The sequence below is a fragment of the Hyperolius riggenbachi genome, chromosome 10 (assembly GCF_040937935.1).
Source record: "Hyperolius riggenbachi isolate aHypRig1 chromosome 10, aHypRig1.pri, whole genome shotgun sequence".
Classification (NCBI taxonomy): Eukaryota; Metazoa; Chordata; class Amphibia; order Anura; family Hyperoliidae; genus Hyperolius; species Hyperolius riggenbachi.
Genome location: NC_090655.1, coordinates 263,280,793 through 263,306,676, shown reverse-complemented (window position 1 = coordinate 263,306,676; position 25,884 = coordinate 263,280,793). Strand labels below are relative to the sequence as shown.

General features: G+C 43.1%; 1 protein-coding gene across 1 annotated transcript in view; it reads left to right on the top strand.

Annotated features, from left to right (window-relative positions):
* LOC137537151 (uncharacterized) overlaps positions 1–25,884 on the top strand; it is a 226,508-nt gene that overhangs the window by 157,097 nt on the left and 43,527 nt on the right. The window contains exons 8-9 of the mRNA XM_068259275.1: positions 14,372–16,321; positions 22,554–22,570. Coding sequence (XP_068115376.1) covers positions 14,372–16,321; positions 22,554–22,570 — 1,967 coding nt within the window. The remainder of the gene's footprint in view (positions 1–14,371; positions 16,322–22,553; positions 22,571–25,884) is intronic.

Genomic DNA, 25,884 nt, shown 5'->3' with positions numbered 1-25,884 from the left:
AACCCCTTGTCCCCCATGCAGGCTGGGATAGCCATAATGTGAAGCTCCGACCGATTGGGACTTCACACCCTGACTATACCAGCTGCAAAAAAGGTCCCCTAATGCCGATTTTTGTTCCGGGGCATATGTTGGGGGGGCCCCCCAGGTTTCGGGCGTAGTGCGCATGCACACACTCCGCCGCCAGGAGCATACTACACCTGTGCAGCACTATTGCGCAGGTGCAGAATGTTCTTGGCTGTGGGAGCGGCATGCGGCCGGACAGCGCTGACTGGCTGAATTACCAGGACTCATAGCAGAAGATCCGGGTGGTGGAGGACAGTGAGGGACTGATTAGCCTGAAGGGGGCTGGAGGAAGCCCCAGGTATGTATAAAACTTTACTTTTCATCCGTCTCAGTTACCCTTTAATTTGTAGTCACCAAAGCAAATTTTAACAACATATCAAATTATTTGATTTCATCAGCAAAGGGAGTGCATACATTTGCATAAATCAGCATCAGTGCAGAATTATTTCCATCTCATTGACCATATCTATTAGTGACACAGCTACACATCAGGCTTTATTCTTACAGCATAGATGTTATTTAGTATATATAAGAGATTCCTGTGTACACATCATATATACAGTCACAATCAGATATGTACATCTGACCTTAAAAATACGGGGACTGCTTTATTGAAGCAGCACAAGTAACTAATTTTGATTGGTTTATTTCATTTTTGTGGACTAAGCACAGCTATTACTGTATATACACTGTATATATACATTATTTTTAATGACTATTATCTGAGAAATAGAACATTTTATCATATTTTCTTATTTAATTACAGTTACAAATTCATTCGGAGTCGTTGCATTTTTCCCCGACTCCGACTCCAGGCACCCAAAATTGCCCGACTCCACGACTCCGACTCCACAGCCCTGCTAACTAGTGTACAAATCCATGGGGTCCTGCCAGTTCAAATGTACCACGGATCTGACTACGGGTCTGAGGCTTAACAGAGAACTGTCAGCTACAACAGACACCAGAGCACTGACCGCTCAAGGAATATATAGGCAGCTCTGGGTCTGTAGCCCTGCCTTCTGAACAGGTGATCAATCAGGAGTAAACTAGGGCAGAGATGTGCCAGCTGATTGCTGATCAGCTGACACGCTTCCTAAGTCTATAAGGCCTCTCACTTGCTGCGCGCGTGTGTTTGAAAGTGCCAACATTACTAGCCTCCTCGAGAGACCTGCGTGCAGAGGAAACCTGATCACGCCTGGTGGCCGCGGAAGCAACAGACCCGCATCGCTGAATGAGAGCGGCGCCCGTGCTGCTGGAGGCAGCAGAGGTGAGACTGCGGTTCATGACACCATGCCTATAAATCAACATAATCAATATAGGAAGTAGTGGATTTGTAGTGGTAGTGTAGTCTCTCTGTCTCTATAGACAGAATTTTTTTTTTATAGGCTAACAGGTTACCTCTGGACAAAAAATATGCAACACTCATCTAAATTTTCTAAAGTTATGTTGATATAAATAAGAAGATAAAGCGTATATACAGAAATATACATCACTTCACTTGTTATCATCCTCTGATATACATTGTCAATGTTCCTTTTATCAACATAGTAACTCTTCTTCTGTAGGTTGAAACCTCCATCGATAATTGTTGTCTTTGCAATTGTACAATGTATGGTGCACACAAATATAGCTATATCCTTATTAGTAGTATATAGAGTTCTATTCTTGTATAAAGAACTTTAACCACTTCACCTCTGAGGGGTTTTTCCCCTTGTGAACCAGAGCATCTTTCACCTTTCAGCGCTCCTCCCTTTCATTCACCTACAACTTTATCACTACTTATCACAATGAAATTAATAATTTTTCACCACCAATTAAGCTTTCTTTGGGTGGTATGTTTTGCTAAGAATTATTTTATGCTAAATGTATTTTAATGGGAATAATAAAAAAAAATTGAAAAATGTCATTATTTCTCAGTTTTTGGCCATTATAGTTTTAAAACAATACATGCTATTGTAATTAAAACTCGCCTATTTTATTTGCCCTTTTGTCACGGTTATTACAACATTTAAAATATTTCCCTACTACAATGTATGGGGGCAATATTTTATTTGGCAATAAAGGTGTATTTTTTCCATTTTGCGTCCATCACTAATGTCAAGCCTTCATTTGTCATTTGCAAGTATAACAGTTGAGTCCCTAAGGTAACTATTTAAGATATATACTATATATATATATATATATATATATATATATATATATATATATATATATATATATATATATATATATATATATTCATTTTTTGGAGTAACTATGAGTAAGATAAGGGATTAATTTCGACTGTATATGCATGTATTTTTATTTAAAAAGTGCATGTAGGTGTAATTTTACTATTAGGCCACAAGATGTCCCCCACGTTCTCTTCCGACCAGGGCATCTCATTGTGGGCAGTGGCCATTGATCATGGTCACTTAGATTAGATTACACTGCCATGCGGAAGGGGGGGGGGGGGCATTCACTCATGCTGCACATAGAGAATAGAAGAAAATCTACCTCCCTGGAACGGGAACAGTCCTCCCGCAGGGCGTAGATATAGTGATTAAGTGGTTATATCTTAATCAAAGCTGGGTAGCACGGTGGTGTCGTGGTTGACGCTCTTGCCTTGCAGCGCTAGGTCCCTGGTTCGAATCCCAGCCAGGTCAACATCTGCAAGGAGTTTGTATGTTCTCCCCGTGTCTGCATGGGTTTTCTCTGGGCACTCCGGTTTCCTCCCACATCCCGAAAACATACTGATAAGTTAATTGGCTTTCCCCCTAAAAAAAAAAAAATTGACCCTAGGCTACAATACATACACTACACAATATAGACATATGACTATAGTAGGGACTAGATTGTTCAGCTCCTTTGAGGGTCAGTTAGTGACAAGACTGTATATACTTTGTATGGCGCTGCCGAAGATGTCAGCGCTATATAAATACTAAATAATAATAATAATAGTTGACCTGAAGCTTTCAATTCCATTTATATAGCAATGCTTATTGATTGGTGTATATTAAAAATATTATTTAATTAAAACTTAAAATGCTGAAGCTTTAAAATTTTGAGTTTATAACGTTTATGTAAATTCACTAAGAATAATGCGTATTACCTCTCTTGGATTCTAGAATCGCTGTGGAAGGTTGTCAGTCTTTCAGCTAGGCCTCAGTCCATCTCAGTAGAGATCAATGAACATACCATGCCAGCCTGTTAGGCCTTATATAATAAAATGTTTCTAAGATGGTGGCTTTTAGGGGGTTTTTGGTGACGCACAACAATTATTACTTGATTTTTTTTTTCGTTTATTCCTTCTCTAAATTGTGAAATATTAAACGATTGGGTTATCTGAGCAGGTGCGTTTATATCTGACGTCACTTGGTTTATTCTACATAAACAGCTGCCATCTGTTTTTAATCATAATGAAGCCAATAAATATTTTATTTAGATCTTATGACACAGGTGGTGTTCTATACCATCTATCATAGACCATAGATCTAATACAGGTAGTCCCCAGTTAATGAACGAGATAGGGACTGTAGGTTTGTTCCTTTTCAGTAAGCCAGCACCTATTCAGTAAGGATGCTTGGGTAAGACTCCCTAACATTGCTACTGCCTGTAGAACATGTCCTAGTGGCTGCAGCTCTGGCGCTCAGAGCCAGGAGAAAAGCGCAATATAAATGTTCTGTGTCTGTCTGTTTCTTAACCTGAATCCATTCTTAACCAGTTCGGCCTATCTGGACGAGCTTACTCGTCCAGATAGGCACTGCTGCCGCCGCCCGCCGCTAACCCCCCGATCAGTGAATGGGAATATAATTCCCATTCACCGATCTAACTTCCCCGCAGAAATACTGAGGCTTTCTATCCAGAGAGCGCGGTATTTCTGCCCCCAGGAAACTTCTCCTCAGCATTTTAGTTCCTGGATGCGAGATCGTTCGCATCTTGGACTTTTTTCACAAATAGTAAACTGCACCCACATACATTTTTAATTAAAAAAAAATATTATTTTACATTTAAAATTAGCAGTTTCCCTCCCACACCAAAAATTACCCACATACATTTTTTTTATTAAAAAAAAATACAATTAAAAAAATACAAAAACAACATAAATAGTTACCCAAGGGTCTGAACTTTTTAAATATGCATGTCAAGAGAATATGTTATTACAGTGGTGTGAAAAACTATTTGCCCCCTTCCTGATTTCTTATTCTTTTACATGTTTGTCACACTTAAATGTTTCTGCTCATCAAAAACCGTTAACTATTAGTCAAAGATAACATAATTGAACACAAAATGCAGTTTTAAATGATGGTTTTTATTATTTAGTGAGAAAAAAAACTCCAAATCTAAATGGCCCTGTGTGAAAAAGTAATTGCCCCCCTTGTTAAAAAATAACTTAACTGTGGTATATCACACCTGAGTTCAATTTCTGTAGTCACCCCCAGGCCTGATTACTGTCACACCTAGTTCAATCAAGAAATCACTTAAATTGGAGCTATCTGACACAGAGAAGTAGACCAAAAGCACCTCAAAAGCTAGACATGCCAAGATCCAAAGAAATTCAGGAACAAATGAGAACAAAAGTACTGTAATTGAGATCTATCAGTCTGGTAAAGGTTATAAAGCCATTTCTAAAGCTTTGGGACTCCAGCAAACCACAGTGAGAGCCATTATCCACAAATGGCAAACACATGGAACAGTGATGAACCTTCCCAGGAGTGACCAGCCGACCAAAATTACCCCAAGAGCGCAGAGAAAACTCATCCGAGAGGCCACAAAAGACCCCAGGACAACATCTAAAGAACTGCAGGCCTCACTTGCCTCAATTAAGGTCAGTGTTCACGACTCCACCATAAGAAAGAGACTGGGCAAAAACGGCCTGCATGGCAGATATCCAAGGTGCAAACCACTTTTAAGCAAAAAGAACATTAAGGCTCATCTCAATTTTGCTAAAAAAACATCTTAATGATTGCCAAGACTTTTGGGAAAATACCTTGTGGACCGACGAGACAAAAGTTGAACTGTTTGGAAGGTGCGTGTCCTGTTACATCTGGCGTAGAAGTAACACAGCACTTCAGCAAAAGAACATCATACCAACAGTAAAATATGGTGGTGGTAGTGTGATGGTCTGGGGTTGTTTTGCTGCTTCAGGATCTGGAAGGCTTGCTGTGATAGATGGAACCATGAATTCTACTGTCTACCAAAAAATCCTGAAGGAGAAAGTCCGGCCATCTGTTCGTCAACTCAAGCTGAAGCGATCTTGGGTGCTGCAGCAGGACAATGACCCAAAACACAACAAGCAAATCCACCTCTGAATGGCTGAAGAAAAACAAAATGAAGACTTTGGAGTGGCCTAGTCAAAGTCCTGACCTGAATCCTATTGAGCTGTTGTGGCATGACCTTAAAAAGGCGGTTCATGCTAGAAAACCCTCAAATAAAGCTGAATTACAACAATTCTGCAAAGATGAGTGGGCCAAAATTCCTCCAAAGCGCTGTAAAGGACTCGTTGCAAGTTATCGCAAATGCTTGATTGCAGTTATTGCTGCTAAGGGTGGCCCAACCAGTTATTAGGTTCAGGGGGCAATTTCTTTTTCACACAGGGCCATGTAAGTTTTGAGGTTTTTTTCTCACTAAATAATAAAAACCATAATTTAAAACTGCATTTTGTGTTCAATTATGATATCTTTGACTAATAGTTAACGGTTTTTGATGAGCAGAAACAATTAAGTTTGACAAACATGCAAAAGAATAAGAAATCAGGAAGGGGGCAAATAGTTTTTCACACCACTGTATATTATTTAAAATTATAAGCTTATAAATAGTGATGGACGCAAATTGAAAAAATGCACCTTTATTTCTAAATGAAATATCGGCACCATAAATTGTGATAGGGACATCGTTTAAACGGTGTAATAACTGGGACAGATGGGCAAATAAAATACATGAGTTTTAATTACGGTAGCAAATATTAATTTCAAACTGTAATGGCCAAAAACTGAGAAATAATGAATTTTTTTCATTTCTTTATTAATCTTCCTGTTAAAATAGATTTAGAAAAAAATAATTCTTAGCAAAATGTACTACCCAAAGAAAGCCTAATTAGTGGCGGTAAAAACAAGATATAGATCAATTCATTGTGATAAGTAGCAATAAATTTATAGGCGAATGAATGGGAGGTGACCGTTGCTCGGATGCGTGAGATTTTCGGCACTGCGGTGCTGAACCGGTTAATTAGGAACACTGTGCCATCTCTGCCCCTTTTGCTTCCTATGTGCCTCTCTTTGCCTCCAGTGTCTTCCTCTTTCTCCCTCTGTGCCTGTTTGTTCCTCCATGTGCCTTTTTGTCTACCCCTGTGCCTGTTTGTCCCCCTCTGTGCCTCTCTTTGTCCCCTCTTTGTGACTCTGTTTGTCCCCCTTACAATTTAAGTAGCCAGGCGCCCCAGTATTAGCAGCCCCTTCCTCTGATGCAGGGCCAGATTCAGTGTCTCTTTTCCTCTCTCCCTCCCTATGCAGAGTTGCATGCAGAGCATAACAGGCTCCAAGCAGCTTCCAGCATCAATCTCCCTTGCCACAGCGTGTGGCTTTTCATGGCAAGTACTGGCGGCGGTCACATGACACCGCTGTAGCCATGGAGATCGGTGCTGTAAACTGAGATCAGGGGAGGCTGTTATGCTGAACTTGCTATTCTGCATAGGGAGGAGAGAAACAAAAGGCCTAAGCTTTTTTACAGATGGGTTGGAGTCAGTAGCGTGCCCTGTGAGGGAATTCTGGGGGGCCTAAACTGTAAGTACAGTCATTAATTCTTATTTGTTGGCACTGCCTGCACCACTGAGGCCCTGAGTGACAAATGCAGCAATTATAAGGTTCCAAATGTGGCACTGATTACACAACAAATGATAAATGCACCAATAACAAAGAGCATCCACAAATGACACACTAGTCATCCTTGGTCACTGGCAACATGGGGAATAAATCACAGCACTTTTCATTGCGCAGGCTGAGAGTTCCAAGCAGCTTACTGCAGAGTAGAAGAATCATTCATTACCCACTTAGGCAAAGAATTGGGTCTGCACCCAACCCATTACTCTGCTCCCCTTACCCTCCCCCCCCCCCCCCAGCCCAGTCTGGTCCCTCTGGATTGGGCACACTGTGAGAAGCCTCCTTCGTTCATTGAAGCTGAGCAGACCCCATCATCCTACAAGCACAAAGTACAAGGTACCGAGGAGTGAGCTGGAGACTCTTCATTCTCCTGCAGCCCTCTGGAGTCATGTGGAATCATAGTGAAAAGTAAACTAATCTCCATGGGAGGGAAATCTCCTGTGTCCACAGTAGGGAAACTGCAAACACTCTGTTGGAGAGAGGGAGGCTCTTACCTGCCAGCAGCTGCATCAAAACAGCAACACATGGTGGAGGAGGAGGAGAGGATGAAAAGAAATCAGGCAGGGTGATTACTCACAGCCTCTGCTCTGCCTCCCGGCATTAATCAATCCTCCTGCATGGAGCACTGAGAATGCAGGCCAGGTATAGACACTAAACGGCTGCATGCAGCCCCGGGGACATAATCTGCCCACCCCAGCAACTCCGCCTCCTACTCCATCTAGCATACAGCACTGCTTCCTGTATATCAGAGTTCCCCAGCCCTGTCCTCAAGGCCCACCAACAGTACATGTTTTGCAGAAAACCACAAACATGCACAGGTGAGGTAATTAGTGTCTCAGCAGAGCTGATTAACTGCCTCTGTGGATTTCCACAAAACATGCACTGTTGGTGGTACTTGAGGACAGAGTTGGGGAACAGTGTATATTATATGACATACAGGAAGCAAAGTGATGCTGTATGTCCAAAACTGCTGCCACTGTGGGGAGACGCGCTGGGACTCAGGGGAGTTTGAAACCGCTCCTTCAAACTTCACCATGCGGAAAAGACATCATCGCGATGGGATCGAGCCATTCGTAAGTCGGACGTTCGTAAGTCGGGGACTACCTGTACTCTTAATTGGAGTGAGGTAAGCCAAAATGTATCAAGTAATTTACATAACTTTTTTTTAGTTCTAAGAAGTTGGTATGTTCTTTGGTACATCATTAATTGACTGCATCTCATCTGTCTTATTTGGCTTGTATTCATAGAAAACAGCCATTAATGTTAATTCACATTAAAATATAAAAAAAAACATATGTACATTAATATATATATATCTTGTTAATCAAATCATTAACTAATAGTTCTATAATCACTATACATAAGTATTTCATATGCTAAGCCTATGTCTGCTTATAGCAGCCTTTTAGCATTTTACTGCATTTATTAGGCCTTGCTAAGCATTTGCATTTCCAGCAAGAACTGAGTGGTCAAAACAGTTCTCCAGAGTTATCTTAGTATAAACAAAGCCTTGTACAAGGAACACACGGGGTACTGGGGAGAAGAACATAAAGGGTCATTCTAACCTGCAATCTAGCTCTGATTAAATAATAACTGCTTAATTTCACAAACACAAAATCTTGAAATTCAATCAGGGCATTTTTAAACATATAGAATTAACTTAAATTGACTCAAAGCAAAATGGAGATAGTTCCCTGCATTAATATGAGATTTTCTGACAGGTTATAATTATCATATCCCAAAGTTGCTACAACACACACCACACCACAATGAAACATCAAAATATCAGTACAGCAGGGTCAATATCAGTGCGCAAAATGACTTTTGTGGTCAGGGTGAGTCCTGGGGGGGGCTTAGCTGCTGCACTACAAGTAGCAGAGCACCTAGGAAGCAGCTGCACAGCACAGCTTGGTGCATCAAACGGTAAATGCACGGCGGACACATAACGTGAGTTACTATTAGCATGCACACACACAGCGCAGGGTCTTGTGTCCTAAGTTCTGCGCAATGCACTCATAGTGTGACCACAGCCCTCCACTAGTGGGGCCGCTACTATGGTAATTCCCGGTCGATGCGGTCAGAGTGCATTGTGTACCACTTAGGAGCCCGTATAGTTCGCATTAGACATAAATGTCTGTCGTTTGCAGGGGACTGTTAGCCCAGCGAATGGTTCTGCCATCACTAGAGGAGAAAACAGATAGCATCAGAGTAGGTTTACTACACGCAGGGGTGCCAATGGTTGGGACTAGGGATGATCACAGATCTGCAAATTATTCAGAATTGGTGTAAATTTTTATGCAAATGTATTCAGCTTGAAAATGGACCAATCAATTTAAACCTGGGTTTAAACTGATTGGCCCATTTTCAAACTGCATACATTTGCATAAAAAAATTGCATAATTTCAGAAGAATTTGCGTCTCATTGATCATCCCTATTTGGGACTATTGCAGTCACCCAGTCTGGGATGAGAGTTAAGGGGGCCATGCACTAGCTGACCAACCAACTAATCGACCATCCAATTCGATTATTATAATCGAAATCGAATTGGATGAAAATTGGTGCTGCCAAGTGCATGCCTGACCGAAAAAGCAACCAATTTCAGGACAGAAATTGGGTGCAGGATCGATCGCGCATGTTGGAAAATGTCGGGCCGAGGTTGGTTGGTTGGATGCGCGGTGGCACAGCGGCCGAATTCCGAACGAGCGACGAGACAACGAAACCCCCGCCGCAATGTATAAATGTATGTAGTGTAGTGTAGCATTTACACATTACCTGTCCGGTGTCAGCCTCTACGCATTTCCGTCTATCTCGCCGGGTTCCGCATACACGCCAGCGGCGCTACGTCTGACGTCACGAAGGCGCAAAGCGGCTGACGTCAGACACTATGCGCCGCTAGCGTGTATACGGCTTACCCGGCGAGATGGACGGACACCGTGCGGAAGCTGCTACAGGACAGGTAATGTATAAATGCACTGCACTACATATACATTTGGGGGCAGCGGCAGGGTGGACGTGGCGGCTCAGCCGATTCCCTGATGATTTCATACTGAAAACCGATGGGAATCGGCCTATAGTGTATGGGCAGATTCGACTAGAGATAAATTTGTCTTTTTGTCGAATTTGCCCATCGTTCTAATGTATGGCCACCATTAGTTTATTAGGTTCAGTCAGGGACAATTCCAGAGGGATGGCTTGTACTGACAGCAGGGGGCTTGGAATGCCTTTGATAAGAGCTAATTAACTCTGTGTCCTGCCTGTGATAGCTGGAAGGTTAACCCTTTGCCATCCCTGGCTGATGTGACACTGCATATGAGATATGATGTATTCCATATGAAAAATGGTGAACGCGTCACAGAAGTCTCTGTAGAATCCAGAGCCTTCCCTCTCCATAGGTGAGTTTCTAACTTTTATTACAGGTTCACTTCAGCATTGCTTTAAGTGCATTGAGACCATCAGGTGTACCAAGGTGGGAAATCCACACCCATCGCCTCACATACCAACAGCTCATGATAAATATCCTCTAAGCATAGGATGAATCCTTTCCTCTATACCTTTACATGAGAGACCGCATATCTGCTTTTGGACCGATCTGCCCACATCGTGTACAGCACAGTAGCAGCTTCTAGGGCCCCCACACCTATAGGGTCCCCCAGCAGCAAGCCAGGCAGGATGTCTAATCCCAGCAGAGGAAAAGAGACTGACAATAAAGAACTGAGAGACGGAGCCCTCCTGGACGCGACAGCTGGACTCCGGGACACAATGTAGTTTGTCATCAGAATACAAAACAGGAAGTGATTCCTCAACAATCATTCATAACTAGTCTGTGACAAACGTGGGCACAGCAGGGGCCGGCTGTCTAACAGAAAGCTGTGACATCATATCCTGCCTCTGCTGTGCAACAGGAAGCTGTGGCATCATATCCTGCCTGTCCCTAGACAAAGCAATGTGTTCAGCTGGGCTGAGCAGCCATTTATTGTATCCCGAGTGACAGTCTATCAGTGTTCTCCCTAGAATTTTTTTTTCCAGCCAGGTGGGAAAGGTCACACTGGGTGTGGGATCACACTGGGCCTTGGGTGAGGGTTGGTACTGGGTGCTACTGGATGAGCGGGGGCAGCACAGGATAACACACACAGTGAGGACAGTACATTCAGTGTATGAAGGATCATTTGGTTGTCTGCCTGTTTCTAAATACAACAAGGGTTATCTATGAGCATACAAAGTGTAAGCCATAAAGTCTGGCAAACTTACAGCAGTGATTAAAGGACTTCCGAGGTGAAAATTAACTGATGAGAAAAACAATTGTATCTATCCTACTTCTCCTAAAAATGACTTTTTTAAATATCCCACAGTTTTATTTTATATTTAAATCTAGTTTTTCAGTTTTTACTGTTTCATTGTATCTGCTCAATGACACCTTCATTGAAGTATGCCAGAGCTAAACTCTATTAGTTGACCCTTTTAATCTCTTTTTTGCTTTCAGAAGCCATTTATTGACAGGAAAATATTTTATGTCTGTAATTACTGATCAGTGAGGGTTACGCTATAGTCTGACCCAGTCCAGACCCGGGCAGAAACTGCCACTTGCATACCTGATTTTTAACTCTTTCAGACCGAGAAAGAAAAAAAGGAACACAGCCTAGTTATTTGTGTGCTAGGCACTGTACATATACATCTATCTCACCATTTCACATGTCACCTCGGTTGTCCTTTAAGAGACTACTGCATCCCTCACACACCACTTATAGAGACTAGGAACATAGCTATGGTATTCAGCCTCTTTCACAGAAATGACAGGCATTCACATCAACCAACAGCCGTTATAGTGTACTTCACCTTTGCTTACATTGGGTCCCAGCGTTTGGACGGCATTCACCTAAGGGCCGGTTTACATTCACCGCTTGCCCGTCACTTTCCAGTGATCAGCAAAACGCTGAAAATGTGCCGAGTGTGAACCAGCCCTAAAAGTTGATTACTTGATGCAGAGACTAACAGCCGAGCAAGTGGTGGCCAAACACTTTCTGCATATAAAAGGCATTCAGCACATTGGTGACAGCACAGGATAACACCCCATCCTCCTCTCCTATAATAACAGGAGGAGACTTGGCTGAATAGAGACAGGCATCCTGAGGTTCAGTTCCTCTGCGCTGTGTTACTGTGACGTCACACAAGCTTTCCCCGCCCCTCTACACTACTGAGGGGAGCTGGGAAAGAGGGTGGAGATAGTGTCCCTGAGTGACAGCGGGACGGCTGCAATGACACAGCCGCTGCCCACTGTAATGAATGAAGAGGAATGAATAAAGTCTGGGGCAAATGACAGACCAATAAAATAACAGCCGGGTGGTGGCGAAAATTAGCTGGGAGGAGTGCCTGACTTAAAGGCTTTGGGAAGAACACTGTCTATGTTCCAAAACAGTGACCTCTTGCTGTAATGAGTCCTCAGTGTAAGCATTACGTCACGCATGTATGAAGTCGCCCACTGGGTACTACTGGAATCCTGGGCCTGGGATGGAAGCTTCTTATGAACAGCATAGCATTGCCTGCACAAGGCTTCCTAGAAGTTTTACATAAAGTTGTTACACTTTCAAGACATGGGGCTTTATTCACTAACAATACCGCAGCCAGACAGTGCAAGTAAACTCTTGTTACCCACACTAATAAATTAGCGCGACTTCCTCCCATCTCTGTGCATGACAAGGATGCTAATGGCGGTGTAGCGTGCGTTACCTAGCAACGGCTGATGCTTTACCTTGCTGTGTGGTAGTGACATATTGCTACCGCCATATTCCACTAGTGCGGCCGCTACTACATCAATTGATGTAGTAGCTGCATCACTAGTAAAGTATCGCAGTAGTGATACGTCACTACCACGCAGCAACGTAAAGCATTGTCTGTTGCAAGGTAACGCACGCTACACTGCCACTAACATGCATACTGTGAACAGACATGGGAGGGAGTCATGCTAATTTATTAGTTTGAGTAACAGGAGTTTACTCGCGCTGTTTGGCTGTGATATTGTCAGTGAATCAAGCCCTTCAAGACAAAGTCCAGGAAGCAGAGAATCAGATGCCCCTGCTGGGTTATCAGGAGGTCATCTATATAACATCGGTACCAAACTATGGGCTCCTTTCACAAAGCCTTACGGCAATCGGAAGCAGAAAACAGCTGGTTTCATTATTACCTGATTATTCAGATCTGTACTCACATAGGTAGAGAAAGAGCAAGTGCTCTGGACCAAGCAGCACCTGTCCTTATATATAGGGTGAACAAAAGACTCCGCCTCCTGCAAATGCACAGACCAGGCTTATGCACCCCTCAGCCCATATACACAGGTGCTGAGAACTGCATGCAACAGGAACATCAGAAAGTCTCCGCCTCCTGCTTATGCACCCCTCAGCCTATATACACAGGTGCTGAGAAATGCATGTAATAGAGATATCAGAAAGACTCCGCCTCCTGCAAATGCACAGATGAGGCTTATGCACCCCTCAGCCCATATAAACAGGTGCTGAGTACTGCATGCAACAGAGACATCAGAAAGACTCCGCCTCCTGCAAATGCACAGACCAGGCTTATACACTCCTCAGCCCATATACACAGGTGCTGAGAACTGCATGCAACAGAGACATCAAAAAGACTCCGCCTCCTGCAAATGCACAGACCAGGCTTATGCACCCCTCAGCCCATATACACAGGTGCTGAGTACTGCATGCAACAGAGACATCAGAAAGACTCCGCCTCCTGCTTGTGCACCCCTCAACCCATATACACAGGTGCTGGGACTGTACTGCACTGGCCTTTACTGCACCCCATTTGGGATATTGGCCGTGTTGTTTGGCCTCACTCTCCCTGATCTCCGCACACTGTAATCTTGGATTGCAGGGTACTTTTACTTAGTTACATAGTTATTTTGGTTGAAAAAAGACATGCGTCCATCGAGTTCAACCAGTATAAAGTACAACACCAGCCTGCTCCCTCACATATCCCTGTTGATCCAGAGGAAGGCGAAAAAACCCTTACAAGGCATGGTCCAATTATCCCCAAAAGGGAAAAATTCCTTCCCGACTCCAGATGGCAATCAGATAAAATCCCTGGATCAACATCATTAGGCATTACCTAGTAATTTAGAGTAAACAATTTTTTCCCCAACTAGAGTGGATATAGCTGCAGCCCCGCCCCCTTGTCATAGCCTCTGAAGAAGAGCTTGTGTGTGAAACTGCCGTCAGGCTCCCAGCAACCAGCACCCACCATTACCCACCCCCACACCAGTACGTGTTTAGTCTCTTCTTATGGACCGTGAAGTGATGATGTAACACACAGCCTACTTGTCTGCACATTGCCAAATAAAGGGAGCTGTACAGCAGTGCCGACCATCCTCTTTCCTTTCATCCCTAATGATAATTGTTCCTCCCTCAGAATTCTCTAACAGGAAGTGATGATGTTTCTCTATTTGCAGGGAGGAGTCCCGGCATCAGGAACCTCTCAGAGACTCGCCTCTCTGTATCCAAAGACTGTACAACGGATGGTGATGTCACTGGACAAGAGTCTCCTGCAGATATCCTGGCTACCCCAAATATTCCCCCAGACTCCTCTCACCTGTCTAACCCTAAGGGGCCTCATACCAGGCACAGCTCTGCCCCTGCTGGAGGGTCTTATACCTGTTCAACGTGTGGGAAATGTTTTGTTCAAAAATCATATCTTGTCACTCATGAGAGATCTCACACTGGTAAGAAGCCCTATTCATGTGCTGAGTGTGGGAAATGTTTTGATTGGAAATCAAGTCTTGTTAGACATGAGCGATCTCACACTGGCGAGAAGCCCTATTCATGTGCTGAGTGTGGGAAAGGGTTTGGTTGTAAATCCCATCTTGTCAGACATGAGAGATCTCACACTGGCGAGAAGCCCTATTCATGTGCTGAGTGTGAGAAATGTTTCAGTTGTAAATACCATCTTGATAGACACAAGAGATTTCACAGTGCTGAGAAACCATACTCATGTGTTGAGTGTGGGAAATGTTTTGGGAGTAAATTACAGCTTGTCAGTCATGAGAGAACCCACACTGGTGAGAAGCCTTATTCATGTGCTGAGTGTGGGAAATGTTTTGTTCGGAAATCATGTCTTGTTAGACATGAGAGATATCACACTGGTGAGAAGCCCTATTCATGTGCTGAGTGTGGGAAATGTTTTGGGTGTAGGTCCCATCTTGTCATACATGAGAGATCTCACACTGGTGAAAAGCCTTATTCATGTGATGAGTGTGGGAAATGTTTTGTGTGTAAATCACAGCTTGTCAGTCATGTGAGAACCCACACTGGTGAAAATCCTTATCCATGCGCTGAGTGTGGGAAATGTTTTGGGCGTAAATCAGAGCTTGTCGTACATAAAAGATCTCACACTGGTGAGAAGCCTTATTCATGTACTGCGTGTGGAAAATGTTTTGTTCGGAAATCAAGTCTTGTCATGCATAAGAGATCTCACAATGGTGAGAAGCCCTATTCATGTTCTGAGTGTGGGAAATGTTTTCTTCAGAAATCAGGTCTTATCATACATGAGAGATCTCACACTGGTGAGAAGCCCTATTCATGTGCTAAGTGTGCGAAATGTTATGGGTGTAAATCCGATCTTGATAGACATATGAATTCTCACACTGGTGAGAAACCATACTCATGCTCTGAGTGTGGGAAATGTTTTGCGGGTAAATCTTATCTAGTCAAACATGAGAGATCTCACACTAATGGAAAATCCTTTTCATGTTCTGAATGTGGGAAATGTTTTTGGAGTAAATCTCATCTTGTCGGACATGAGAGATCTCATACTGGCGAGAAGCCCTTTTTATGTGCTGAGTGTGGGAAATGTTTTTTTCGGAGTTCACATCTTGTCATCCATAAGAGATTTCATACTGGTGAAAAGCCTTATTCATGTGGTGAGTGTGGGAAATGTTTCGGGTGTAAAAATTATCTTGATAGGCATATGAGATCTCATACTGGTGAGAAACCCTACTCATGTGCAGAGTGTGAGAAATGTTTTGGGAGAAAATCTGCTCTTATTTTACATAAGAGATGTCATACTAGTGAGAAGCCCTATTCATGTGCTAAATGTGGAAAATGTTTTGGATATAAAGAAAGCCTTGTATACCATGAGAGATCTCACACTGGCGAAAAGCCATATTCATGTACTGAGTGTGGGAAAGGATTTACTTGTCAATCAAGCCTTGTGAGGCATGTGAGATATCACACTGGTGAGAAGCCACATTCATGTGCTGAGTGTGGGAAAAGATTTGTAGAGAAAACAGCGCTTGCCATACACGCAAGATCTCACACTGATGAGAAGCCACATTCATGTGCTGAGTGTGGGAAATGTTTTGGGCATAAAAAATACCTTACCAGACATAAGAGAACTCACACTGGTGAGTAGCTCTATGCATGTGCTGGGAGTGGGAAATGCTGGGGAATAAATCATAATTTGTCATTCATAAGAGATCTCACACTGGTGAGAAGCGCTATTCATGTGCTGAGTGTGGGAAATGTTTTGGGAATAAATTACGTTTTTTTAAGGATTTGTGTACAGTGTTTTTTTCCATAATAAGTTTTTATGCAAAAGGGTCAACAAATTACAAATTTGGACACAAAGGAGAGAACACCAAGAGCCCAATATAGTGTAGTATGTACTGGTAATGTGTAATTGGAAGAGTAATAATATGAATTTAATACTCACAAACCAGGGTTACCAATTAGGCAACCACTGTCAAAGCAGATGGGGAGATTGTCCTGACCCCACTCAGGATTATTATTATTATTATTATTATTGATTTATAAAGCGCCAACATATTCCGTGACGCTGTACAAAGTAAGAAACAAACATGGGGTACATAAAAATACAGACAATGGTGTACACCAAAATACAAGATACATAATTAGTGACTAAATACAAAGAATGATACAAAATACAGAAGTGGTAATGGCTGTGATAAAAGTAACATGATGAATAAAATGCATTATGGTTACCAAGACACAAAAGGGGGAGAGAGCCCTGCCCTTGCGAGCTTACAATCTAAAGGGAATGGGGGGGGGGGGGGGCATGAGGAGGGGTAGTATGCAGCAAATAGAGGCTGTGTGTTTTAGCATACCTAGTAGGAGTGCAATTTGGTCTTAGGACAAAGGGAAGTGGCCTAAGGTAGCGCATATGCTTGTTGGAACAAATGTGTTTTTAGAGAGCGTTTAAAGGTAACAAAGGTTGGCGAGTGACGGATGTGTTGTGGGAGGGCATTCCAGAGGAGGGGTGAAGCGCGTGCGAAGTCTTGTAAAGAGGAGGACAACAGAAGATCATGTGCCGATCTGAGATTGCGATTAGGTTTGTATCTGGAAATTAGTGAGGATATGTATCGGGGAGAGAGATTGTGGAGAGCTCTGTAGGTTAGGGTTAGGAGTTTGAACTGAATCCTCTGGTTAATTAGCAGCCAGTGAAGAGCTTGACAGAGAGGGTCAGCAGAGGAAGATCAAGAAGAAAGATGAATGAGATGAGCAGCTGAGTTCAGTACCGACTGGAGCGGGGCAAGTCTGTTAGAAGGTAGTCCACACAGTAGTATGTTGCAGTAAGAGCATGTATTAACATTTTAGTTGTGTCTTGAGTGAGAAAAGGACGGATGCGAGATATGTTTTTGAGTTGGAGATGGCAGGAGCTGGTTATGGAGTGAACATGAGGAATAAAAGAGAGAGATGAGTGGAATATTACCCCCAAGCACCGAGCTTTGGGAACTGAAGTTATTGGAGTGTTATTAACATTTATTGTTACTTCAAGCAGGGAGGTGGACAGAGAGGGTGGAAAAATTATTAGTTCTGTTTTACTCATATTAAGTTTTAGGAAGCGAGAGGACATGAAGGAGGATATAGCAGACAAGCAGTCAGGAACACGTTTAAGGAGGGAGTTAAGGTCTGGGGCAGAGAGGTACAGTTGTGTATCGTCTGCATAGAGGTGGTATTGAAACCCGAATGAGTTGATTAAGTCACCAAGATCGTGCATGTAGATGGAAAAAAGGAGGGGACCAAGGACAGAGCCTTGGGGAACCCCGACAGACAAAGCATGAGGAGAAGAGATCTGATCTGAGTAGGAGACTGCGAAGGACCTTCCAGAGAAGTAGGAAAATAACCATGTGAGAGCGAGGCCCTTTATTCCTACATTTGAAAGTATTTGTAGGAGTAAGGTGTGGTCGACAGTATCAAATGCTGATGACAGGTCAAGAAGGATGAGTTTGGAAAATTGACCTTTGGATTTGGCTGTAAGAAGGTCATTGGCCACTTTGGTAAGGGCTGTTTCCGTGGAGTGGTTAGAGCGAAAGCCAGACTGGAACTGATCAAGTAGGGAGTTAGCAGATAAATAATGGCTTAATTCTGCATGTATATGGCGTTCAAGTAGTTTGGATGCAAATGGGAGAAGTGACACTGGGTGGTAGTTGGCAAGTGTGGTAGGATCTATAGAAGGTTTTTTAAGTAGTGGTGTCACAACAGCTTTTTTGAGTGGCGACGGAAAGATGCCAGTGGAGAGGGACAGGTTATATAGTGTTGTTAGTGCAGGCAAGAGAGATGAGGATAGCTGCGGAATGAAATGGGAAGGAATAGGATCCAAAGATTAGGTGGTTAGATTAGCTTTGGCAATTATAGAGGAGGGAGAGTGTTCGGAGAGTGGAGAGAAGGCAGTTAGAGAGCAGTCAATGAGAGGTGTGGAGGTGGGACTTGAGGACTGCAAAGAGAATTCACTTTGGATTTTGTCAATTTTATCAGTGAAGTATGTTGCAAATTCTTCAGCTGATAAGCAAGATGAAGGAGGAGGGGGATGGAGAACGGAGTTGAAGGTGCTGAACAAGCGTTTTGGATTGTGTAAATGGGCGGATTAAAAAGTCGCTCTCTGTAGTAGAAGAAGGAAGGGTACAACCTTCCACCAAGGGTGGACTTGATGTAGATAATAGGATAACAGAGGCACCAACAGGATAAAAACCACTAAAAGAACGTAAAAACCCATCTTGGTAATAGAGGAGGTAGTGGTGGACTTACCTCCTCCAAGCAGAACATACGACTGTGGATTTTCAGTCAAAACAATTTTATTGGATACTCCAAATAAAGTGCAACGCGTTTCACGGGAAACAAACCCGCTTCATCAGGCAATAACAGATAGGATTAAACAGCTTCACAGAGGCGCTCAGCCTTGATGATACTGGCAGATGCTGTTTACTCCTATCTGTTATTGCCTGATGAAGCGGGTTTGTATCCCGCGAAACGCGTTGCACTTTATTTGGAGTATCCAATAAAATTGTTTTAACTGAAAATCCACAGTCGTATGTTCTGAATGGAGGAGGTAAGTCCACCACTGCCTCCTCTATTAACAAGATGGGTTTTTAAGTTCTTTTAGTGTTTTTATTCTGTTGGCGCCTCTGTTATCCTATTATCTCCAATATTTGGACAAGCATCATATTGCATAAGCAGATGTACAGTCATTCATGAGTTTACACATAGAATATGCTCATCAATAGTAACATTTACTACAGTTTTATGTAGGTGACTGGTCTCCCAATCAGAGTGAACAGCTGGCCTAGCAGCCTGGAAGGGGAGAGCTACCACATCTGGAGGTAGTTTACTCAGAGCAGTGGTTTTAAAAACCTACTGAGTGTTACATACAGAGACCATAATAACTGTCATAGATCTTATAAATTATAAACCATCTATTTTCAAGAGGCTGAGATGGTTTAGGTTAGAACTACAAAACAGAAACAAACAAGTAAAAAAGAGAAGAAACAACATAACTCCATTATCAAAGGTACTCATCAATGTCCAACCATCATTTAGTAGTTGCTTCCAATTGGAAAGGAGATAAGAGCCACTAGCCTCGGACTGTAAGGATTTATTTCTCAAAACTCTGTTCTAATGTTAAAGGATACCCGAAGTGACATGATGAGATAGACATGGGTATGTACAGTACCTAGCACATAAATAACTATGCGGTGTTCCTTTTTTTCTTTCTCTGCCTGAAATAGTTAAATATCAGGTATGTAAGTGGCTGACTCAGTCCTGACTCAGACAGGAAGTGACTACAGTGTGACCCTCACAGATAAGAAATTCCTCGTTTTACCTCTTTCTAGCTCTCAGAAGCCATTTTCTGCTAAGAAAGTGTTTTATAATTGGAATTTCTTATCAGTGAGGGTCACATTGTAGTCACTTCTAGTGTTGACCGAACAGTGCTCGGCACTGTTCGTTATTTCCCGAACATTAGGGTGTTCGGGTCGAGCACAGCGCTCAGCCGCGCTATTCGGTCTCCTCCCCTCGCTTATTGGCCCCTTCAGGCAGCCAATAAGCGGCGACGATGCTTTTTTGCACAGCTATGGTCGCACAGCCTAGCTGGCTGTGACCATAGCTGTGATTGGCCGAGCAGGTCACGTGATCGGGTATATAAATACCTGAACGCCCGGCTGGAGCCGCAATTCGCATTTGGATTTAACTTGGGGTAGGTAGGGACGGAGACAGTGCGGTTAGGTGCAAGCTAGGCCAGCCATAGTGCCCCAGCCTCACCACCACTGCCAGCAGCAGCCACAGTGCTCCAGCCTCACCACTGCCAGCAGCCCAGCAGCAGCCACAGAGCCCCTGCCTCACCACTGCCAGCAGCCCAGCAGCAGCCACAGAGCCCCTGCCTCACCACTGCCAGCAGCAGCCACAGAGCCCCTGCCTCACCACTGGCAGCAGCCACAGTGCCCCTGCCTCACCACTGCCAGCAGCCACTGTGCTTTCAGTACTTTCAATGCCAGCTGGGAAAACTTGTGCCCATAAAAAACAGTTTATTGCATTCTACCCTTGCTTAGTGCCAGCAGCCACTGTGCTTTCAGTACTTTCAGTGCCAGCTGGGAAAACTTGTGCCCATTAAAAAACAGGTTATTGCATTTTACTCTTGCTTAGTGCCAGCAGCCACTGTGCTCTCAGTACTTTCAGTGCCAGCTGGGAAAACTTGTGCCCATAAAAAACACAGTTTATTGCATTTTACTCTTGCTTAGTGTTGAAAAAAAAACAGTACTTTTCAGTGCCATCTGGGAAAACTTGAGCCCATAAAAACACAGTTTATTGAATTTTACTGTTGCTTATTGTTGCCAAAAAAAGCAGTATTTTCAGTGCCAGCTGGGAACAGTTGTGCCCATAAAAAAACACTTTATTGCATTTTACTCTTGCTTAGTGTTGTATAAAAAAGCAGTACTTGATTTGAGTGTTTAGTGCAGGCAGGCAGGTTCAGAGTGCTCACTTAGACCAGTCATACACTTCAGCTACTACTTACAGACAGTCACACTGCCACTGCCAGGGCTGTTCATTCAGCAAGTTTTGTGAGTGACCTTGTGTACTGTGCTCACTGCTCACTGGTATTATTCATCTCATTTGGCAGTGATACCCTTCAGTTAGGTTGTACTCTGCTCACTGGTATTAATCATCTCATTACCCAGTGATACCCTTCAGTTATGTTGTACTTTGCTCACTACTCACTGGTATTATTCAGCTCGTTAGCCAGTGATTCGCTTCAGTTACTATTTACAGACAGTCAGACTGCCACTGCAGTTCATTCACCACGTTTCGTGAGCCCATCATGAGTTTCTCACAGACCTCCGCTGTGAGCAGCACTCCCAACAGCAGCAACAGCCAACGCCCCATGCAAGTTATTACATCCACCCCAGTAGCCTGTGGTCAGCAGCCCTCCCCGGACGAGAGCGTTGTGTCCCTCGGTCCGGTGTCTGGGCAATTGAGGGCTGCCGTTGAGGAGATGATGGGGCCTGATGTGGAGGAGGAGGTTGGTCTCGGGCCAGCATCCCAAGTTAATGTTGAGGACGATGAGGGGTCTGTGTCTGGGGATGTTGGGGTGACAGAGGTGGTGGTGGGGGGGGGGGGTCAGTAGAACAGTTCCACGGATGCATATAATTTTTTGGGCTGCACTATCAAACTGTGGTACTATCAGTGAGTTGCCATGGTCCTTCTGTGCTGCCGCACTGACCATCCGCTTTGTCCTCCTGACTCATTCGCTGCTAAAGTCTGCCTTCATGGATGGTCAGTTCACGCAGTTCCAACTCCAACACCGCTCGCCTGCAGAGGATGGGCAAGGACTACATGTCAGATGGCGTAGCCATGTTCAACGGTCCATCAGTCCCTAAGGTTTATAAGTAATATGGAGGGCGCTTATGGAGATATTCCTGTAGATACGTTATTTCACCTGCTGCAAACTAGTTAAATATGGGGACCCACTCACCTCATATAACCTAATGAATCAAGTATAAACAACAGTACTAGTTGCGCTGGCTATAAATTGTTCTCAAGTAATTTAGCAGATAATGGATACTAATCACCTCAATAAAAATATTTATCATGTTTATTGTAAAATACAAACTGTCAATTGTAGCACAAATAAAACAGTATTACATCACAATATATATTGAATGTATATGCCATCCACTCACTCATACAAACACAGACCCTCCAATGTGCATAAAAAATGGGGATGAAAAATGGGATAAAAAGGTGAAAAAATGTGTAAAATGGAATAAAAATCAGGGGTTTTTTATAGAAAAAATTTGTTTCCCTCTATTGATGGTTGCAGAAATATGTTGCTATATTGTCTTTTAGTCCTTAATGGGGGTCAGGTAGGTTGACATATTTCAATACAGACCCCTATATACTGTAGAAGGCTGATTGTTTTATCATATAAGTGTGTTCTCTTCACTATATATTCTCTAAGTGGAGCCAGGTGGATTTGTCGGTGTTTACTTTAATGTCTGGATTCCTGTAGTAAAATGACCCCAATGGTTTTACTCACGTTCCTGACGGGTGGATAAAAGTTAATTTGGAGTCCTGTGGTGAAATCGGAGCTCCGGCCGGCTGCTCCGTAGTTCAACTCAGCGTGTGCACACGCTGTATCCTCAATCCGTACCGCCGTCCACTACCAAAGTAGTTCCGGGTGGCGGCTGATTCACCTCCGGTGACGTCACCTATACCCCGCGTCTTGTATTGTTCCACTGTTGCTTAGTTACAGCTTGAGTAGGTCAATAAAAATACGTTCCGTGCCTGGTTGGTTCGGCTGCAGAGCGTTCGTTCCTGTGGCAATTTTAGGACAGCGTGGGTCATAGAATGAGGGCTTACGCGTTTCAGCGGACTACAGCCGCCTTTCTCAAAGCCTGTGATTTGTGAATAGCCATCTTTGGATTGATATACTCCGTTAACTCCTCCTCTCCTCCTGGTATAGGTTCCCCTGGGTCCCAAAAGTAGCTGTATTCCGTGTTCATGTGTGTTTACCGTATTAATACGTATTCTCCATATGTCTTACACGTTAGGGTCCTCCTACATGCTGTATTCCGTGTTCATGTGTATTTTCCGCATCAATACATATTCTCCATGTGTCCTTCACGCTAGAGTCCTCCTGCGTGCATTCAGACAGTATTACACGTCCCCAAATTATATCGGACTTATAGGTTGTTATGCTGTTGCCCATCCTCGAGAAAAGAGTACGTTCTAAGTTCAGGTCCGCTTCAAGGGTGATCCATAGATCTAGCAATTCTGCGGCCTGATTGAGCATCTAATATCGAATTGGATGAGAGTCTGTGCCACAACATTCCTGCCCGATGCTCTAATGCAATGGATGGGAAGAACCAAATATGTAAATAAAAAATATATATGAAAAAGAGGAATAATATGATATGAGGTGATATAAAATGGAGGGACGGACATTAAAAAATGGGGAGTGTGGACAATTTGGCTATAGAGAATATATAAAATATATAAAACATATAATGTATAGTGTACACATACATACACACATATCCACGTGTGATGGGACTGGATGGAGCGAACTCCCTTGTGTCACATATATATATATATATATATATATATACACGTGGACATGTATGTGCATACAAACACAGGAGGTGACCACAAGGGACATTAATGCACAGTTCCTTTTACATAACAATGGAGACTATATAGTTTAGTGCGCATATGGATGGTCTGTCACATTAGATGGGTCTGTTTACACACACTACATTCATAAGAACCCAAATATTTCAAACTCTGCATTCAATCCTTTCGGGGCCATAGTCCCTAGACTAAAAATCCAGAAACTTTCCCTATTGGACATTCTGGCTATATAGTCACCCCCTCTTGGGTCTCTGCTGACTATCTCTAGGCCCATGAATTTGGTGTCCCAAATATTGCAGTTGTGTTTCTCCTTGTAATGTCTTGATAGGGGGTGTCCATCCCATCCTTTCTTCATATTTTTGAGATGTTCTCCTATCCTTTCTCTAAGTAGTCGTTTGGTCCTACCTACATAGTATTTATCGCAAGGACACCTTATACAATAAATTACTCCACGTGTATCACATGTGATCAATTCATTAATCTTCATTGGGCCATTCATTGTGGTAATCTCTGTGATTTTGTTGTATCCTCTAGTGTCTCTACACCTCCATTTTATATCACCTCATATCATATTATTCCTCTTTTTCATATATATTTTTTATTTACATATTTGGTTCTTCCCATCCATTGCATTAGAGCATCGGGCAGGAATGTTGTGGCACAGACTCTCATCCAATTCGATATTAGATGCTCAATCAGGCCGCAGAATTGCTAGATCTATGGATCACCCTTGAAGCGGACCTGAACTTAGAACGTACTCTTTTCTCGAGGATGGGCAACAGCATAACAACCTATAAGTCCGATATAATTTGGGGACGTGTAATACTGTCTGAATGCACGCAGGAGGACTCTAGCGTGAAGGACACATGGAGAATATGTATTGATGCGGAAAACACACATGAACACGGAATACAGCATGTAGGAGGACCCTAACGTGTAAGACATATGGAGAATACGTATTAATACGGTAAACACACATGAACACGGAATACAGCTACTTTTGGGACCCAGGGGAACCTATACCAGGAGGAGAGGAGGAGTTAACGGAGTATATCAATCCAAAGATGGCTATTCACAAATCACAGGCTTTGAGAAAGGCGGCTGTAGTCCGCTGAAACGCGTAAGCCCTCATTCTATGACCCACGCTGTCCTAAAATTGCCACAGGAACGAACGCTCTGCAGCCGAACCAACCAGGCACGGAACGTATTTTTATTGACCTACTCAAGCTGTAACTAAGCAACAGTGGAACAATACAAGACGCGGGGTATAGGTGACGTCACCGGAGGTGAATCAGCCGCCACCCGGAACTACTTTGGTAGTGGACGGCGGTACGGATTGAGGATACAGCGTGTGCACACGCTGAGTTGAACTACGGAGCAGCCGGCCGGAGCTCCGATTTCACCACAGGACTCCAAATTAACTTTTATCCACCCGTCAGGAACGTGAGTAAAACCATTGGGGTCATTTTACTACAGGAATCCAGACATTAAAGTAAACACCGACAAATCCACCTGGCTCCACTTAGAGAATATATAGTGAAGAGAACACACTTATATGATAAAACAATCAGCCTTCTATATAGGGGTCTGTATTGAAATATGTCAACCTACCTGACCCCCATTAAGGACTAAAAGACAATATAGCAACATATTTCTGCAACCATCAATAGAGGGAAACAAATTTTTTCTATAAAAAACCCCTGATTTTTATTCCATTTTACACATTTTTTCACCTTTTTATCCCATTTTTCATCCCCATTTTTTATGCACATTGGAGGGTCTGTGTATGTATGAGTGAGTGGATGGCATATACATTCAATATATATTGTTATGTAATACTGTTTTATTTGTGCTACAATTGACAGTTTGTATTTTATAATAAACCTGATAAATATTTTATTGAGGTGATTAGTATCCATTATCTGCTAAATTACTTGAGAACAATTTATAGCCAGCGCAACTAGTACTGTTGTTTATACTTGGTCCATCAGTCCCCTTTAATTATTGGTTCTCTAAGCTAGACACGTGGCACGAACTGGCACTGTAC